At 47.5% G+C, this 17,502-nt stretch overlaps 4 protein-coding genes and 5 non-coding genes across 10 annotated transcripts; 1 reads left to right on the plus strand and 8 right to left on the minus strand.

The window, feature by feature from the left end:
* Window positions 1–1,148: 1,148 nt before the first annotated feature.
* cN-IIIB (cytosolic 5'-nucleotidase IIIB) lies at window positions 1,149–2,763 on the minus strand. The gene is made up of 2 exons (XM_017161446.3): window positions 2,552–2,763; window positions 1,149–2,443 (listed from the first exon to the last, which is right to left on the minus strand). Exon 2 carries the CDS (start codon window positions 2,333–2,335, stop codon window positions 1,379–1,381), a length of 957 nt encoding a protein of 318 aa, XP_017016935.1. The 5' UTR covers window positions 2,336–2,443; window positions 2,552–2,763; the 3' UTR covers window positions 1,149–1,378.
* A 318-nt stretch (window positions 2,764–3,081) lies between these two features.
* Window positions 3,082–12,136, minus strand: ocm (over compensating males). Of its 2 annotated transcripts, none has more exons than XM_017161437.3 (6): window positions 11,993–12,136; window positions 8,986–10,396; window positions 7,947–8,922; window positions 7,637–7,803; window positions 3,613–7,571; window positions 3,082–3,541 (listed from the first exon to the last, which is right to left on the minus strand). In XM_017161437.3, the coding sequence occupies exons 2-6, from the start codon at window positions 10,393–10,395 to the stop codon at window positions 3,358–3,360; spliced, it is 6,696 nt and encodes a 2,231-aa protein (XP_017016926.1). In that variant the 5' UTR covers window position 10,396; window positions 11,993–12,136; the 3' UTR covers window positions 3,082–3,357. The 2 variants fall into 2 exon arrangements, with proteins under 2 accessions (XP_017016926.1, XP_017016927.1); XM_017161438.3 differs by lacking the exon at window positions 11,993–12,136 and adding an exon at window positions 10,751–11,082.
* A 1,012-nt stretch (window positions 12,137–13,148) lies between these two features.
* LOC121503048 (small nucleolar RNA Me28S-Gm1083) lies at window positions 13,149–13,234 on the minus strand. Its single transcript, XR_005991233.1, has one exon. It is a non-coding gene; the product is annotated as a small nucleolar RNA Me28S-Gm1083 (small nucleolar RNA).
* A 155-nt stretch (window positions 13,235–13,389) lies between these two features.
* On the minus strand, window positions 13,390–13,478 carry LOC121503045 (small nucleolar RNA Me28S-Gm1083). The gene has a single exon (XR_005991230.1). It is a non-coding gene; the product is annotated as a small nucleolar RNA Me28S-Gm1083 (small nucleolar RNA).
* A 151-nt stretch (window positions 13,479–13,629) lies between these two features.
* LOC121503047 (small nucleolar RNA Me28S-Gm1083) lies at window positions 13,630–13,715 on the minus strand. Its single transcript, XR_005991232.1, has one exon. It is a non-coding gene; the product is annotated as a small nucleolar RNA Me28S-Gm1083 (small nucleolar RNA).
* A 167-nt stretch (window positions 13,716–13,882) lies between these two features.
* On the minus strand, window positions 13,883–13,972 carry LOC121503044 (small nucleolar RNA Me28S-Gm1083). The gene has a single exon (XR_005991229.1). It is a non-coding gene; the product is annotated as a small nucleolar RNA Me28S-Gm1083 (small nucleolar RNA).
* A 120-nt stretch (window positions 13,973–14,092) lies between these two features.
* Nop60B (dyskerin pseudouridine synthase 1 Nop60B) lies at window positions 14,093–16,620 on the minus strand. Its single transcript, XM_017161445.3, has 6 exons — window positions 16,475–16,620; window positions 16,044–16,412; window positions 15,718–15,969; window positions 15,232–15,506; window positions 14,573–14,980; window positions 14,093–14,495 (listed from the first exon to the last, which is right to left on the minus strand). Exons 1-6 carry the CDS (start codon window positions 16,485–16,487, stop codon window positions 14,274–14,276), a joined length of 1,539 nt encoding a protein of 512 aa, XP_017016934.1. The 5' UTR covers window positions 16,488–16,620; the 3' UTR covers window positions 14,093–14,273.
* On the minus strand, window positions 15,063–15,201 carry LOC121503040 (small nucleolar RNA snoR639/H1). The gene has a single exon (XR_005991225.1). It is a non-coding gene; the product is annotated as a small nucleolar RNA snoR639/H1 (small nucleolar RNA).
* A 114-nt stretch (window positions 16,621–16,734) lies between the features above and the next one.
* mRpS17 (mitochondrial ribosomal protein S17) lies at window positions 16,735–17,461 on the plus strand. Its single transcript, XM_017161447.3, has 2 exons — window positions 16,735–16,954; window positions 17,023–17,461. The coding sequence occupies exons 1-2, from the start codon at window positions 16,847–16,849 to the stop codon at window positions 17,380–17,382; spliced, it is 468 nt and encodes a 155-aa protein (XP_017016936.1). The 5' UTR covers window positions 16,735–16,846; the 3' UTR covers window positions 17,383–17,461.
* Window positions 17,462–17,502: the final 41 nt, after the last annotated feature.

A 17,502-nucleotide genomic window follows, 5' to 3' on the forward strand; every position in this document is an offset into this window, starting at 1 on the left:
TTCGTTAATAAAATGTTATATAATCTTTCGTTACTTTGTAGACAAACTTTCTTCCCATAATTTCTACGTCAAAATAATTAAAATTGAAACATTTTTTAACGCTTAATAAATAATAATTATATACATATATAATATTTAAAAATCTAAAATACAAATAAAAACAAGAAAGAAAGCTAACTTTGGTCAGTCAAAGTTTGTATACCCTTGCAGGTAACAATTAAAATATATCATAACTAAGCCAAAAATGCATTAATTTCGAATCGGAAAGCAGTTTGCATACCAAATTTAAAATTTTAAGAAATCAAAATTTTTTGCCATTTTTGCTAATTTTAATGATGTAACCCCTTATCAAATTTCGCAAAAATGGCCAAAAAATCGATTTCTTCCGGACATGTCTAGAAAGATTCGCATGTTAATGCTGATCAAGAATATATATGGTTTATGGGGTCGGAAATGATTCCTTGACTTAGAAAAATATTATTTTGTATTATAAAATCGGATTTTTTATATTAAGAAACCTTTTGATTTTTTTTAAATTAAAAATTTCATAACTCGGCCAAAAGAGCATTAATTTTAAATCGGAAAACTGTTCTGTGCAAGATTTTCTACAGTTAATAAATCTGCATACTTCATTTAAAATTTTTGAAAATTCAATTTTTTATCAAAATCAAAAATTTTAATGATGTAACCCCTTATAAAATTTCGCAAAAATGGCCAAAAAATCGATTTCTTCCGGACATATCTAGAAAGATTCCCCTGTTGATGCTGATCAATAATATATATACTTTATAGGGTCGGAAACGTCTCCTTCACTACGTTGCAAACTTCTGACTGAAATTATAATACCCTACAAGGGTATAAATATAGTCAAAATTTGTTATATTTTGAAACTAAAATTGAAATCTGCTAAACAAGATAAGATTTGTTTTTAAGTTTAAGATATTACCTATTTTGCTGGATTAAATTTATTTATATTTAGTTAAAAGCTTTAAAAGACACAGTCAACTATTTGTAACATTTAAAATTAATAAAGTAAAATAACAAAATTTGCGGTTTAAAAAAGACTTGTATCTTCAAGAACGTTTTAATACCTCACAGATTACTTCTGCAAATAAAAATACAGATAATATCCCATAAAACAAACCAAGTTTTTCCATCGATTTGGCAAAGCACAACGTTGTCTTTAATATATGATTCTGAATACATAAACTGTACACATCCATTCGTAAATGAGTAAAATGGCTAAACCTAAACCACCTAATTAGTAGCTTCTGTTGTTTTCCAGTTAGCAAGCACCTTCCCGCTAATGAGAGAGCAGGAACGGGGCTCAAAGTACTTTTCAGACCGCGCACGCCTCATCCTCCCCTGAAGCCTGCGCCTACAGCGAGCTCTGCTTGCCGGCCAGCAGGTTCAACTGATGCTGCTTCTCAATGAGGGCGAGCAGGGTCCTGGGCACATCCATGGTCTGGTCGTCCACTAGGACTATGTCAAACGTATTCATATACTTCTCCATGTTGGCCTCCACGTGATCGAAAAGAAACCCGATTTTCATAATGTGCGAGGAAGCTGGAACACCGGCCGCCATGTCAGCATCGCCCAGGGAGTCGCCCATCACGATGATGTGATCCCGGTTGTGCACCAGGTCGTAGTATTCAGTGCCTCCAAGCACGGTTTCGTTCTTGTTAAAGGTATGAATCATTGGCTGCTGGAAGCCATCCAGAAGTCCGTCGCGGAACTGCAGAAAATTGGACACCACCTTCACGTTGGGGTGCATCACGTTGGCCTGTCGCAGCACAGAGACCACCGAATTGCCCAGTCCGGCGGAGAAGACGAGCGTGGGAATGCCCAGTCGCTGCAGGTCCGCAAAGAACTCGTGTGTGCGGTCACGTAGCGCATGCTTGTACTTCTCGGCTATCTGATCTATTTCCGACTGGTCGAAGGCGAAGCCGCTGGTCAGCTCCCCGGACTTGGTCCACCACTCGATCATGTACTGGACCTTCTCCGATATAGGCATGTGCGGATCGATTTCGATGGGGCGGTACTTGTGGTACAGCTTGTCCGTCTCCTCCTTGAAGTTCTCCGGCAGCGACTGACAGGCATTGAAGATACCAAAGCTGCTGGGCACCGCGCCGCCGTCTTCCGTCCGCTGTTTGGTGATGGTGTAGTCGAAGTCCGACACGATTTGCATGCGCTCTGGCCCGCCCAAGACGAACTCGTTAATGATGCGCTCCACCTTGGCCGGATCGCGCATGCGACAGTGGTCCTGTGTCAGCTCTGGTATATCCTTAACGCGCAACAGGCCGCCCGCCGGCTCCCGCTTTTCGTCACAGCCCATTTTCAGTAGTGATGGTGTTGTTCTCCGCGTCCAGCGTCCACTGCTCGCAATGTATCGAAATCTGGCCCACCGGTCGAAGAAAATGCGCTGAGCTTTCGGGAGCGATATCTGCAAATTGTTTAGGCAAGCGAATTAGTGTCGCCCATATATTCCCGATCGCCCGTGGTGTGAGTGTATTGGTGGTTCTATATCTTTGTGCATATGTATTATGCTGACCTTGGAGGTGTTTTCTTTTTGGATTTGCCAATTTTTTGTTACTGCGCCGCTGGACGCTGGGTGCGGGTGCTTATCAGCTGACTATCGAAGCTCTCCGATGATACCACAAGCTTTTTTTTATTTATAAATAAATAAAACTAAGCTAATGCCAGAATTTGTGCGGGAAACGCTGCGTAAACATTGGCCTTTTGCTATTCCTGCGTTCCACTTCCGCGTTCTATGGGGCAGTCAGCTGTGCGTGCGCGGAACGCGGTGAAATCGGAACGGCCAAACTGCTGATGCGTGGGCACCGTTATTTATTTGATTTAAATTTCAATCATTGTTTAATCTCTGCTTTGTTTTGCAATGTATGGATTTATTTAACACAACATATTCATATTAAATCGATTGTTTTACATTATTAAACTCAAAATATAGCTTAAATACTGAAATATATATCTATTAAATATACAATAATTTGGTATAAACTCTTTCTACAACCTTTGTAAGCCCTAAAAAGATGTAAACATTTTTAACTGAGAAAGGTTTTATTTAAAAAAAAATCTCATTACATATCTCTTAACTTTTAAATTGAGCTGCTGTAAATAATAATAATTTTATAACATAGTTGTGTGTATATTTAAAATATCCATAATGATAAACAGAAATCGAAAAAGAGCATTGGATGGGATCTAGCGTAGATCTTTAAACTAAAACAGCTTACATATTTATAATATGTATCCGGATAACGGGAGTGCATCTGTGTGTGTGTGTTGCTTAAAAACTAGGTGATTTGCGTGATGATGGACAGCGCCTCCTTGTTCGCCTCAATCTTCGATTATAATGGAGGCTGGGTTATGCTGATTTTTAGATGGCACATGAGACTCTGTCGCCGGCTGCTTCACCACAGACACCTGCTGTTGTTGCTGTGGCTTGGCCGTTGGTTTCAGCGGCAGAAACTTCCAATCGGCCGGCAACAGTGCCTTGAACTCGGGTATATTCGCCAGGTGGCTGCAAATAAAACAAAAATAAATCAAATTAGCATGGAAGCTTATCCAATATATAACTAATTTATAGCTCACCTATTGAGAAATCCGCTGGCGGCCATAAATGACTTGAAATGCACCACCTCGTGGTCGGGTATCTTGACTATAATGTCAGAGCCTATCACCTTGACCCGGTAGCGCGGCAATCCTTTGGCCCCTATGACTCCGTAGCTGCAGTCAGTGCCCTTAGCCCTCTGGGTAGTAGTTGGTGATGCCTGATCCGGACGAACTGCCGGCTTGCTCGCAACTTTTACTGGCAAGGACTGACGTTCTCCGGTGGTCAACAATTTGGTGTTGGGCAGCGAGAGCCGTGAGGATGGTTCGATGGTTCCTGCCACTGACAATTTTGGTGTCGATACTGAACTGGCCGCCATCGGTTTAGTGGGAAGGGATTTTCGCTGACCCACCGAACTGGCTGCCATCGGTTTGGTAGGAAGGGTTTGGCGCGGACCCACCGATTTGACAATTGGACTGGCAATTGCCGGCATTGATTGACGCTGGCCCTGAACACTTGGTCTTGGATATAGCTTGACGCCTGCAGTGGGCTGGGCACCAGGATGCTGCTGCTGGCGTGATTGCTGAGCCGGTGGAGTGGCCTTGACCGTGGCTGTTGTCCCCGGCTTCCTGAGGATAGACGTTCCTGCAGAGGCGCCTTTTAGTACCGATGGCATTGCTTTCGATGCTGGCTGCTTGGCCATTCCGCTCATGGTGCGTTTGCTGCCAATTTTGACGATGGTCTCGTTGTTCTGCTGGCACCCCATTTTTGTGTCCCTGCAGTTATCCAACTTTGTGATCGTTATTCCGCCTGGTGTCACGGTATTACCACTGCTCAGCAGCTCCTGTAGTGACTCGTTGATCTTGGTGAGCGGAGCCGATGGGCGACTGATCTTGGCAGCAGGTGGATGCGCCGCGGAGCTGGAGGATGTGGCGGCGTTTAACAAGGACTTTGTGAGCTGCACTTGCGGCGTCAGGTATTGTGTGGTGGTGGTGTTGGCAGACGGCTCGCCCTCTTTGGCGGGCACCTTGGAAATGAAGGGCATGAAACCGCCAGAAAGCTGGCAGGTGGTCACGTCCTTTGGAGGGCTGGAGGGCGGTGGAGCAACAGCCTCGGCGGCTGTGATCTGCAGGGCTCCGCTGGTGGGCACTGTCTGTATGGTAAAGTTCATTCTCGGGTGCTCCTGCTTAATTTGGGTAACTGTTGGTTGCTCATCGGCGTCCACCAATTGGCCCGCCACAAGCTGGTCATCGTCGTCCTCCTCCTCCTCTTCCTCCTCCTCATCGCTGTCGATGATCACCACTGGCGGAAAACTGTTTGTCGTCTGCTTTTCCACTTTGCTGGATATTTCCACAGACAGATGCGAGGGTATCTTGATCGGCTGTGTCGCCTCCAACTTAGCCGTTGTTGATTCATCTTCGATCTCGAAGTGCACCTGCCCGTTCAGGTGCAGCACCCAAAAGGCCATACTCCGGCGATGGCGCTGGACGGGTATGCCGTGATCCTTCTGGTATGCCTCACGCGTCATCATCTTCCTGTCGACACTCTGCAGGAGCAGGAGCACCGGCGGCGGCATGTCCAGGTGCAGCGGTCCAAAATAGATCTTCTTTTTGGAGGAGGGCGTGACGAAGGCGTCGTAGGGTGCATTGGGAAAGAACTGCAGTCGCACCACCTTTTGTGACTCAGCAGACATTCGCATCACGGTGTGGATCCGGGTCAACGAGATCATGTCCCCACAGGCGGGAACGAAGATGTGCGAGAAGTCATCAAAGATGTCGAGCACCACCCAGCGATGGTCGTAATCGTGCAGCTCCGGTATCTGCAGTTCGTCCACATCGCTGTGAGAGACCTTCCGGAACTCAATGTTGCTAATGCCCAAGGTGCTAGTCTTTCTCGAGGCCGATGGTGGAGCAACAGGAGGAGGAGGAGTGGGCCGGCTGGAAGCAACGGCAGTTGAAGATGAAGTCGCTTCAGCCCTCTGCGGCTCTGCATCTGAAGCACCTCCTCCGGGAGCAGCCTTCAGCTTGCGCTTGTTGGGCAGCCGCTGAGCCTCGGGCACTGGAGACGTGCATGTGGACGACGACGCTTCCCCGCCTCCCGGCTGCACCTTCCTCTGATGCTCCCGAACGCGCTGCTTAACGAGCAGTGAGCAAAGCACATTGATCTTCCTGGTTAGCAACGGATGTGTCTGCGGTGTGGGCTTGGTGCACGCATTACCCTCCATGAGCCGCAGGAAGCCCTTGACGAGCCAATAGCTCTTCCTACCCTGCATCACCACGGCCAGTCGGTTGGTATTCTCGTTCCGCTTGCCCTCTATCAGCAGCGATGCCATCAACGGCAATGACCGCTGGTCGGTGGCAAACCTGGTGTTCACCACACCGATGGCTCCGCACACCGTGGGCATCTGATTGGTGATGGTGGCCGCCAGAAAGTTGTGCGTCTTCATCTGCACAATCCAAATGTAAACGAAGCCCGACTCGAAGGCGGCCAGAAAGTTGGTCCACTTGATGATGCAAAGGATCTCCTCGTTGGGGACCGGAATGATTTTACTTTCGCGTTGCAGGGCCAGGTCAATGTCCTGCATCTTCTTACTGACCAGGGTGTTCATATTCTTCACTACCTCGTTGTAAAAGGATCGGAACTTGGGCGAATCAGTTTCGTTGGTGCTATTAACTGACATGGCCACAGCGGATGCATTGTTGGTCATTCCAGAACCCAGGACATCCACAGAAGCGGCATTCAGCGAGTAGCAGGCAGCTATGCGGGGCACCTGGATGTCCGATTTTCGCGGGCTTTGGGGTTCTGGCGCCGGCGCCGGCGATTCCTCTACCTGGAGCTTCATGCGCTTGCTAGGCTTCTGGCCTTTGGTTGACTTTTCGGCGCTCCTCTTTAGCAGTAGGCTGCTCACCTCGCTACCATCGGAATCATCTCGCACCTCGATGACGGGTGGGACATTGATGCCCACCTGCTTCCGTCCCAGCTCTCGCTTCCTTTGCCTGTCAATTTCCTTCCGGTAATGCGTAATGGCCCCCGAAATGCGACTCATAAGCAGCTCCCTAGTTTCGGGCGTCTCCTGGCGCTCTATATAGTGACGCACTCGTTCCGCGCGGCGCTGATTTAGACGCTGATAGGAGTTCTTTGGCACGGATATGGCTCGCCGGCAGATGTGAGGACGCGACCGAAAGTAGCTAAATATCGTGTCCAGCTCAATGGAACGCTGAATGGGGCACTCATCACCGAATAAGTTAGCCTTTTCCCTCGATTTAAGGTCCTCCTTGGTGTCAGTCTTGGGCTCCTTCTTTTCAGACTTTGGAATATCCGAATCCGATTCGATTTTGGGCTTCAGCTCAGTCTTCCCCTTGAGTTTCTTTTCCTTGCCACCCTTTTTCTTCGCCGGCAACTCCTCCGTTTGTCGCTCAAAGCTATAGTGCGCTCTGACGGCCAGATCTGGATTGAAGTGGGCCACCGTTGTGTTCCACTGCTCCTTCTCGATAACCACGGGCTTGCCCTCGGTCGAGTCACCGCCGCAGAAGCAGTTGTACAGCTGGTGGGTCATGCAGAAGGTGGCCAGGTTGTCGATGTCTGTCAGCCGGCGCAGACCCACAGAGCAATGCTTCAGCTGGGCCAGATCCGTATCCTTGACAGTGCAACGTTCCTTGAGAATAGGAGACTTTATCTTGGCATTCGCAGCGGCAGCGGCAGCAGCAGCAGCTGTAGCAGCAGCTGCCGCGGCAGCAGCGGCCAACTTCTTTTGCTTCTTCGAAGTGGGCGACACAACCTCGATTTCCTGCTCTTCAAACATATCGGTGTCATCGAAATCCTCATAGCGCTTGGGGGCCTTGGTGCAGCGGCGCTTTTTGTCGCCTTGCGAATCATTGATCAGCAGCGTCTCATTATCGCAGAGCACCAAGGTGGAGGTGAAGTCCTTCTCCATTTTCGCCAGACGGGCCGTGGCCTTTCGGCGCAAATTAAAGGCCTCATCATTTGAGATTCCGAGACCCTAAAATTGAGGTAAAATACAGAAAGAATTAGCGGGGATATTGTAATCATCATAAAGATGCTTACATCAGCCGCCTCCACGCGCATAACACGAGCTTGATCCGCACCCAGGCAACGGCACTCTAAGACGCATTCGGGCCTGCCGCAATGATCCCTCAGAGGTAACTCTGTGCCTGCCAGGCTGGCGCAGAGGCAGCCCAGCTGGCAATGATCCTTAATGCAGGGCTTGTTGGCTGGAAAATAGAGAAAATAAAGTTTGTAGATTATCATTTCCCTGAAGAATTAATATTTAAAGTAAGGGAAAGATTCCCCATACTACTTTTCTTGTCTCTAATATCAGAACCCCAAAAAGTTATGTAAAGAAATGTAAACTCACCATCAGCATTCCTGGCAGCGGCGTCTATAATGGTGGCATTTAACCGACGCAGCTCGTTGGCCAGACGCTTTTGCTTGTTGGGCAGTCGCTTCGTCTTGCCGCCGGCCAGCTTCTCAGACTCCTTGCCACCTTCATCCTTCGTAAGACCCAGCTCAGACGAACGTTCCCGGTTGGAACTCTCAGTCGCCGCATCGGGATCCTCGCTTATAAAGCTATTCTCGCTGCAGCTAATGGCCACCGTGTTGATCATATCGTTGATCATATCGGCACAGGCCAGGAGCTCGGAATCTGGTTCAAGCGGCAGCTTCGACCGGAAAGTGAATTCCTGTAGTTTCTCGGGTATCTCGTTGAAACTGGCGTCTAGCTCTTCCGATCGATCCACCACCCGCCGCACCAGTATGTGATTCCGGTCGTTCAGGTAGGGAATTACGAACGTGAAGCTCTTCCGACGACCGGCTGGCGTCTGGGAAGCCTGTTCCTCCGCATCCTTCATGCAGACGGGCGGCTGTTGCAGCGTGGACACACTGAACTCGGCCCATTCCCGTGTGATGTCATGATGGGGCAGAATGTGTTGCAGATATCGCTTGGCGATCTCGTCTAGAGGCCGACCCACCTCCGGCATCACGTCTAGCTGTACGTTCGGCATACTTACAACTGCCATGCTGCCGCCGGCGAGCAGCAACGCGGCCGTGTCGTCGTCCAGCGGCCTCTGAAGCGGTTTTTTGGATAGCGGGCAAGGTCGAAAAATGGCGGGTAGGGGAAACTGATTAAGAATCTTGGGGTTCCTCGGCAAGGCCGCTTCGGTTGGAATCACCGTCAACTCTTCTTGGATGCGAGCATCCATACACTGGTCGCTGCACTTTAGGCTGGCCAACTCTCTGCGTGTTAGATGGCTCAAGTAGGGATTCTTCTCGCGCTGCAGATTATTGCCTCGCGCACCGGGTAGGCGCACCATCGCACCGTCCACCTGCATCACCTGGAAAGAAATTGATATTATGTTAGTATAGCTTTAAAGGGATTTGTATTTCGGAATACCAACCTGATAGTAGTACTTGGAATTCTCGGTGGCCACATAACTAGCCGCCTGCCAGCCCTGCCGGGTGAAGGGCATCTGGGAGTCGGGCGCTTGCAGCGCCTGCATGGCGCCAATCTTCACCTTCCGCTGCCGCTGCTTGCGCTGCAGTTCCCGGTATATGTTGGCCTCGTTGTTAATGATGGCCATCTTCTGGTTCTTGCAGCGCTGGAGGTACTGTCGCCGTTCGGCCACTGTGCGCAGACGTTGGAGAGCTTCCGGAACGGCGGGCATGTCCATCGGTGGCGGCATGCTATGCGACGTCACCTGCCCGTCATGGCCCATCGGTTCCAGCAGTTTGTCCTTCTCCTCCTGCCCTGAATCATTGCTGTAGTGTTCCCGCATGTAGGCGTCCAAGGTGTCGCTAACAAAGGCAGAATTTCTATCCAGTGTCTTGCAGTTCTGCGGCACCAGCGGTGTTAGCAGCATTCCAGGCTGATGGACGCTCTCGTCGAAGCCCACAAAATCCTCGCTGCCATCGTCCTCGAAGACGACGGGCAGGGCCGTTCCGCTGGTCTCGGATGGTATGTTATCCTCGCGTGCAAAGGTCTTCACGCGCACCTTGCTGATGAGCATGTCCAGGAATTTGCTGCCACCGGCTTTCTCCGATTTTTCCTGCCTCTCGGCACTGGAGCATGTGCTGGTCTGGTTGCTCTGCTCCTTGCTGGGTGTGGGCGGGGTGGGTGCTTCATCCTGGGTAGTGGTTTGAGCAGACGACTTCTTGGGCGTCCTTTCATCCGCCTCCTTTGATTTGGCAATGTCTGTCTCCATGGGTTCAGGGGCATTTGATTCCTCCTCGACGGTGTCTGCCTCGTCTGTCTTTTCCGCTATGGGTTCAGTAGTTTCTGATTCCCTTTCTAGGTCGCCCTCAGAGTCTGACTCGGCTGGCTTTTCAGACAGGACCTCCACATTACGATTGGTGTCCTCCATTAGTGACAGCCCCCGCTTGCCGCTTTTGAGCAGTTCCAGTTGCTCCTTCATCTGCTTGGTAACCTCCTCGGCAGCTAGCGGCTCAGGCACACTGTATAGCTCCATCTCCTCGTACTCCTCGATCCGGCCCATCTTTTTGTAGTGACCGACCAGACTGCTAGACCACTGGCGCACGTTCTGTAGACGCCGCTTGATCATCCCCTTCAGACGGGGATCGAAGAGCAGAATGCGGACACGTCGCACAAGGCGAACACGGTGACTGCGCCTCCGTCGCCAGGCATAGGTCCTGAGGACGCAGTGGGCTCTGAGCGCGTAGGTAATGAAGCGCTTGGCATTCCACCAGTTACGGTGAAGAAAAGCCTGGGACACGGGATATTTGCGCTTGAGGTGACGGTATTTGATCAGTTCTTTGCCCTTCAGTATGATTGGAGGCAGTTCGTTAGTCATGCTGCAAGCGGAAAATGGGAAAATTCATTATTACGCAGCAGAAAAACTGTAACCTCAAAAACTAGTATTGAAAATCCTGACAATGGACAACACTGGCCGGAATAAGAAGTGATCACTATTCCCAGCACTAGGGACCTGTCAAAGGTTGGCACAATGTTAATTATTGTACTAAAAAGGACGAGATCGTCGTTAAACAAATATTTGGTAAAGAAAACTAGGCAACACTGTTGGCCTGACAGCAGATACACACAACGGACGAAACTGCATTTACACAAAATAATGGCACAAGCTGCACACACACACACGGACGGACAATTCATTTACCATTCAAATTATTAACCATTATATTACGCACTTTTGCAAACAGACCCCGAAGTATCACAGAAACTGTAAATGCACGCAGCGACAGCGATGGCTGGTGGGGGTTTAGCGCCTATTCACAGCGCCACACAGGCACACACGCCCGAACGATGCGAAGAGCAGGCGGCAGCGAGTCAAAACATTGCTTTGGTTTTTCCGCTCCAATGCTGACTATAAACAACGGCCGAAATGTATTGCACTAGGCGCCGTCACAAATACATTAAATACACCTCGCGGAGCGAACAATTTGGCAGCGAGTTTGTTTGACAACGCGTGCGAATTTGCGATCAGATCACAAAACATCCAGATTCCGACTCACAACTTGCATGTGTGTGAGCGTGAGCCCTGGGCCCTCTCCATTCCAGGCATTTCCGCGGAACGGATGGCAACGAGCTAGCGGCTGTTGTTGTTGCACTGGCAAGTGTGAGCGAGAGAGGGGAGCGGTGCGGTACACGTGCGCGCTTCGATGACCGATAAATGTGTTATATAAAATGCAAGAAAAAGGTCAGAAGAAAACTTCGTGAAAAAGTCCTTATTTTGCAACACTAAAAGTGCGAGAAAAATTGCTTACAAAGGCTTAAATATTAGCATTAGACGGCTAAAACGAAAGAGACCTCGAAGAAAATCACTTTTTCAAACATTTATTTCCCTGTAAAGAAATATACTAAATAGTATTTAAATAAGGAACGGCAGCAAAATATGACTTTTTCACGATTGACAATCACCAACTATACATCGTAGGCAACTTATCGTAAAAAGTACTCGGAAATGGGAATAAAAAATTAAATTAATTAAGAGGATATATTAGATTATACGCAAATAAAGATATAAATAAGTCCAGCAAGAATACATTCGTTTAACACAATGCTAGGTTTAGTGTTGGAAAATACTAAAATATTGACTGCGTGCACCTGCACGATCCAATCAATAATTAATCACAATGGGCTTTTTTTCACTGCACCGTTACGTAACTATAAGCTACTAATTTAGGTGTATTACAGAATATCGCTCGCTCGTTTACAGAACACATGTAAAATATTTTTGGAGAGGCCCAAGTCAAAACTTTTGCGGAAAACTAATCAATAACCTCAAAACTGAAATCCAACATGGCGTCGCAATAGATACATACACAAACGATCGCATGCGTCACCTGAAATCACCCTCTCGGCTCCACAAAAATTCCCCTTGCCGGTAGTGTCCTGACAAAGTAATTTAAAACGCCTTTGAGGCCACGTACCTGCACTTAAAGTGTCAATTAGCCGCTTGCTAGCTTCCCGACAGTGGCAAATCCGTCTTCGTGTCGCAATAGTTGAAGTTATTTTAACAATTCACAACTCACAGCTCGCGTTGACGACGCGACGAGAAAAGCATACATACACAAATAGTGACAAACATACTGCGATAAATCCAACATGGCGACCGATTGGCAACGCGCCAAGGGATGATGGAATGAAACGCAGAGCTGCACAGGCGGAAAATTATGTTTAGCGAAAAACGTGTTTAACAACTTTAAAGTGCGTCCCACGACCGAAAAGGGAAACTAATAAAGAGGATCATTTGTCACGTTGCCTTTAGCACTTGGAAACGAGTCAAGTTTATGTTTACAAACAAACGGCCGCTCCCCCTGCTGTGCTTCTTCTTCCGCTCTTGTTTTCGACATCCCTGGCCAATGATTGCCGCCAAAACCGTTGGCCCAGAGAATTCTGCTTGTTTTTAAGGTTATAAACACGCATGACCTAATCCCACCAAGTAAATATCACGTGTTCTTTGTTTACTTTTATTTACGTTCAGAAAGTCAAGACACAAACGAAATATAAAAACCTGGATATGCAGTACTGTACCTGAAAAAAAAATAAAAAGTATAAAATAGTAACGAAAATAGGGTAACTGGGAAGTCATATTAATCATTGTTTTTATATTTTCAGCAGGACCTAATTTAGAGGATTGTTTTTGTTGCGGTTAATGTGAAATCATTACACATTTTCAGCATTCCTTTCACATCATCTAATCATGTACTGAAGAAAATCAAGCGACAAGGAAAACCAACCTTTTTTTTAAACAATTTTGGCCGAAAAATGCGGGAACGGTGCCGAGGACTGAAAAGGAGGAGGAAATTTACTTGGATTAGTTATTGTTAGTATGAACAGGCTTTTTTTTAGATGGTTTAATATGATCAGTAGGACCTATTGGATAAGGATTTGTTGCGGTTAATGCGAAAATCATGCCACATAATTCAGCTTTCCATTCTCATCATTAGCAATAGAAACAATAAGAAACCATTAACAATAATTACCTTGGCCAGCCACAAAAGCATGCATTGACATCTGAAAGATAAAAAAGAAAGAAATTGGTTTTAGCTAAAAGTTTAAATATAATTAAAATATTGCGAGGGTAATAAAGTTCAGTAAGACCAATCTCGCATTCAACAGGAGAAGTTTCAATTTTCAGATAGGGGCGAAAGTTTAAAACTCATCACTATAAACAGATAGTAAGCTTAATATAAAAAAAAAAAATATTTACCTGTTAACTGTGACTTTAATTCCGGCTTGATGCACATAAAACGAGGTAATCTGTAAATAATATACATATATATTTAGTAAAGTACTTGAGCAATTTATTAGTTTGTTCCAGTGAGTATAAATTTCAGTAAGACCAATCTCGCATTCAACAGGAGAAGTTTCAATTTTCAGATAGGGGCGAAAGTTAATACTCATCATAGAAAATTGTGATTTTATATAATACAAAATATTCTTACCGTGGCTTTTAAGCTCCTGAAAGCCAGTTTGAGGCCATGTCCTTGAATCGAACTGCAGATAAATATAAAAAATTCCTTTTTAATATTATTTCATTTAAAATATTTATTTTAAAGTGCTATGGGTTTCAGTAAGACCAATCTCGCATTCAACAAGAGAAGTTTCAATTTTCAGATAGGGGCGAAAGTTAATACTCATCAGAAGAACTTATTTACCAAAAAGTAAACTTAAATTCACACTCACCTTAATTTCAATTGAAAGATAAAGAAGCTTCTTCACTTGGAGATATAACCAAACTGAAAATATAAAAATTATTAACATCGATTTAGCCAACGAAATATGGGAAAACAAAGAAACTCAAATGCGTTTGCTTGCTTTTATCTTCAGTAAGACCAATCTCGCATTCAACAAGAGAAGTTTCAATTTTCAGATAGGGGCGAAAGTTAATACTCATCACAGAGAAAAGCAAACGAAAGCATTTGAAAAATAGAATGGAATATTTAACTCACCGCGCAGGCATGGTGGTCCGCCTAACAACTGGAAAGCTAAATAGAACATCTAGAATCTTGAAAACTAACAAACGATTTTGTACAATAACATTTAGTTTATTGCATTGCGAATGTCACTTAAATGCATCGAAAATCTAGTTTTGTATTTCTACACATAAAAACACTCCTTAACTTAGTAACTATGCAAATTTGTAGGCGTGTCTCTACAAAAAACCGTAGAGTTTTCTACTTTAAAACCTAATCCTATAGAAACTTGTTATTCCTGATCTTCTCTGTCCCTATCCTTATCCTTCTTCTTCTTTTTCTTCTTCTCTTTTTCCACTGGCTCCGCATCGCCGGATGCAGCCTCCTCCTCAGCAGCTGGGGCCTCTTCATCGCCCTTGTGCTTCTTTTTCTTCTTCTTTTTGTCCTTGGACGGTGTCTCTTCCGAGGCAACAGGTGCCGCCGATTCCTCTACACTTGAGGTACTCAGCTTGCGCTACACAGTAAAAAAGTATAAGTATAATCGTATTGAGTAAAATGTTGAGATGGAGCTAGCCAATGTCAATATCTCACCTTGGTGGGTTCACTGGAGCCATTTGTGGGAGCTGGCACAGCATCCGCCGCCTTTTTCTTGGCACTGTAGTCCACGAACCCGGTCAGCCACTCCTTGGGCGTGTTCTCGTTGGGCCTACCGAACTTGTCCAGCTTGCCGGCGGCAATAAGCGCCTTCTTGGCTGACGCCTTCGGGCCCAAACCCCATTTGCGCGGGTATGTGTCACGCTCCATAATCACACGCTTGATCTTGGCCACCACACCATGGTCGCACGAAGACATGGTGGCTGTGGTCATCAGGGCAATGGCCAGGCATATAGCCTCGCCCTTGGTGGTGCAAATGACAATCTCCTGATCGATCTCGATGCCATCCTCGTACCGCAGAACGCCGGGCAACATAATCTTGGCACCATAACACACGGCATTCACCTAATTGAAGAGCAAGAGAATTGTTGCGTTAGATTCGAAAGGCAATTTTTGGATAGGATTCAGTGGGATTATGTGGGGGGAATGTCGTCTGAAATTACTTTGTCGAACGCGCGAGGTAAGCGCTGCCCAACATACACACATCAGTGGCGGTTGCTGTTCCCAATCATAGTCACAGGCGCTCGTGGGGATTGCAAGCACCTGCCGGCTTAATATCATGGGGTATTTGAGCTAAATCTGGCAGCGAAACTCACCGAACTGTCTTTCATGATGATGCGCTTGTGGTTAACCAGCAGACCCTCCAAAGGCTTGATTACACGACGCAACATTGTCTCGTCCTTGTGGTTCTCGTACAGCCACATGGCGTCCAAAACGTCGTGCATAGTCACCATGCCATCACGCTCAGACTGAATGCCGGACCGGACGCGACGCAGTTCCAACATCTGGCCACCGACGCCCAAGACCAGGCCCAGATGGACGCACATGGTACGGATGTAAGAGCCGGCCTCGCAACTAACCCAAAAAACACCTAAGCACGTGAGTAGTAGCCAGCGACGGAGGAGAGAAAGAGACACGGTGGTTTAAACAAATAAAATGTGCATTTGCGTCGGTCGGCAAATACTGGAGTTTTTTTTATACAAGCTAAATGAAAGCCAGACTGCACGCATGCCGGATTAGCACATTCCAGCGGCGATGCAGCGGTTCCTCAACAACCAAGAGATAAAGAAAACTGGACTCACCCATATTGCGGCTCTCATCGTAGTCCAACAGTTTGCTGTCGTAAACCGTACGCACTCTCAGCTGACGCTTCACGGCAGAGATAAGGGGCGGGCGCTGGAAGAGGGCGCCTCGCAGCTTCTCCAGACCCTGACGCACCTTGGCCACTGATTCGACGGCGCCGTGGAGCTTGAAGATGGCAACGTACTCCTTGCCGGCACTCTGCTGCGACTTCACCAGCCTAGTGGCCCGATCGATGCAAACAATCAGGCAACCTGCCGAGCACGCGGTTGCACATTGAGGTTAGGTTAGGTCCGTACGGGAAAACTCGCGCATCGTGTGGACTTACCTGTGACTTTGGGATCGAGCGTGCCCGAGTGACCCGTCTTCTCCACCTTCAGGATCTTCTTGATCCAGGCCACCACCTCGTGTGAGCTGGGGTTCGAGGGTTTGTCCAGGTTGATGAAGCCAGTCTTCATGTACTCGCGGATGTCGCGGTTCAGCGGCGACGAGCCATGGGCCAGCGGCGTGTAGTGGTTGGAGCGGATGTTGAGCTTATCGAAGTTCTTCAGCAGCAGCGGCCATTGCGAGGTGTCCAGCTCCGCGATCTTGGACGAGGGCTTGATGTGAAAGTTGCCCTGCTTCTGCAGCGTGCCAATGTCATCGGCGTCCACGGGCTCCTCCTTGATCTTCTTCTTCTTCTTCTCCTTGCGCACCTCTGCGGGAAGAGAGTCCTTGTAGTTGCAGCCCCATGTTCATTCATCAGTCCCAGCCACTTACCAACGTCGGCCATTTTGATGCGGTTGTCTTGTGCGAGAGGAAAAATAAAGACTTCTGCACGTGTTGCGCGCGAACCGAAAAAGAAAAACACGTGGAAATGAATAGTGTGGCCTGATGAAATGCTCTCTTTCTTCCTACAAAAATCTTATAAAACATTGAAAAGAAGCGGTATTTCTGCCTTTCGCGTTCTGGTAACACTGGTCGTGTCAAATGTCGCAATGGGGTAGAATTCCCAATCGGTAATGCTGTAAATTCCGAATCGGGTAGAGAGAGAAGTGTGGCCAAATGAATATTTGCGCATCTGGCCACACTGACTTTAAAAGGAAAACAAGTTAAATTATACAAAATTATTAATTAAACTCAAACCAAGCCATGTCGAGGCGTGGTTTATTGCTGATGGGCCAGTGCATGCCCTGCATCAAACAGAATGCCTCCAAGATCCGCATTCGCCGCATGGAGATGGACAAGAACCTGAATATGGTGAGAGCGCAGCACCCATTGCCGTGCCGCACGGAATTTAACCAGTGATCCTGCCGTTTTCCCAATAGTATTTCAAGAAGGACGAGTTCTACTTCGCCCACGACCCACAGAAGGTGTGCAAGACCGGCGACGTGGTTCTGATACGAGAGCTGCCCGAGCGGCTCACCCGCCTCATCACGCACGCCGTGGAAAAGGTGGTCTATCCGCTGGGTGACATAACCGACCCGCTCACCGGCAAGAAGGTGGTCGTGGGCAAGTACCGTGAGGACATTGAGATGGCCAACCAGCTGTTTGGCAAGTCTTCGAAGGCATTTGACTACGAGAAGGCTCCGCCGCGCGGTCGCCTGGAGGGAACCAAGGATTTCACGCACGGCGAGACCTACATCAAGTACCACGAGGATGGCAAGGACCAGCCGTTTGCTGTGTAACGTAGCATCTCTTGTCCCTTATTTGTTAAGTCTGTAGATTGTTTGATAGTAAAGTGCATTAATTTGTCATAGTTGAAAAGAGTTAGCAATCCTTGGGTACTCCTTCGTTGTATTTCAACC

The sequence above is a fragment of the Drosophila kikkawai genome, chromosome 2R, assembly GCF_030179895.1.
Source record: "Drosophila kikkawai strain 14028-0561.14 chromosome 2R, DkikHiC1v2, whole genome shotgun sequence".
Taxonomy (NCBI): domain Eukaryota; kingdom Metazoa; phylum Arthropoda; class Insecta; order Diptera; family Drosophilidae; genus Drosophila; species Drosophila kikkawai.

Coding starts and splice junctions, on each gene's coding strand:
- cN-IIIB (XM_017161446.3), bottom strand. CDS start 2,335: ATGGGCTGTGACGAAAAGCGGGAGCCGGCGGGCGGCCTGTTGCGCGTT.
- mRpS17 (XM_017161447.3), top strand. CDS start 16,847: ATGTCGAGGCGTGGTTTATTGCTGATGGGCCAGTGCATGCCCTGCATC. Junction 16,955..17,022: donor TGGACAAGAACCTGAATATG/GTGAGAGCGCAG, acceptor TTTTCCCAATAG/TATTTCAAGAAGGACGAGTT.
- Nop60B (XM_017161445.3), bottom strand. Junction 15,970..16,043: donor GCTCGATCCCAAAGTCACAG/GTAAGTCCACAC, acceptor CGTGCTCGGCAG/GTTGCCTGATTGTTTGCATC. Junction 14,496..14,572: donor GCTCCAGTGAACCCACCAAG/GTGAGATATTGA, acceptor TTTACTGTGTAG/CGCAAGCTGAGTACCTCAAG.
- ocm (XM_017161437.3), bottom strand. CDS start 10,395: ATGACTAACGAACTGCCTCCAATCATACTGAAGGGCAAAGAACTGATC. Junction 8,923..8,985: donor ATTCCAAGTACTACTATCAG/GTTGGTATTCCG, acceptor ATTTCTTTCCAG/GTGATGCAGGTGGACGGTGC. Junction 7,572..7,636: donor TGCGCGTGGAGGCGGCTGAT/GTAAGCATCTTT, acceptor CCTCAATTTTAG/GGTCTCGGAATCTCAAATGA.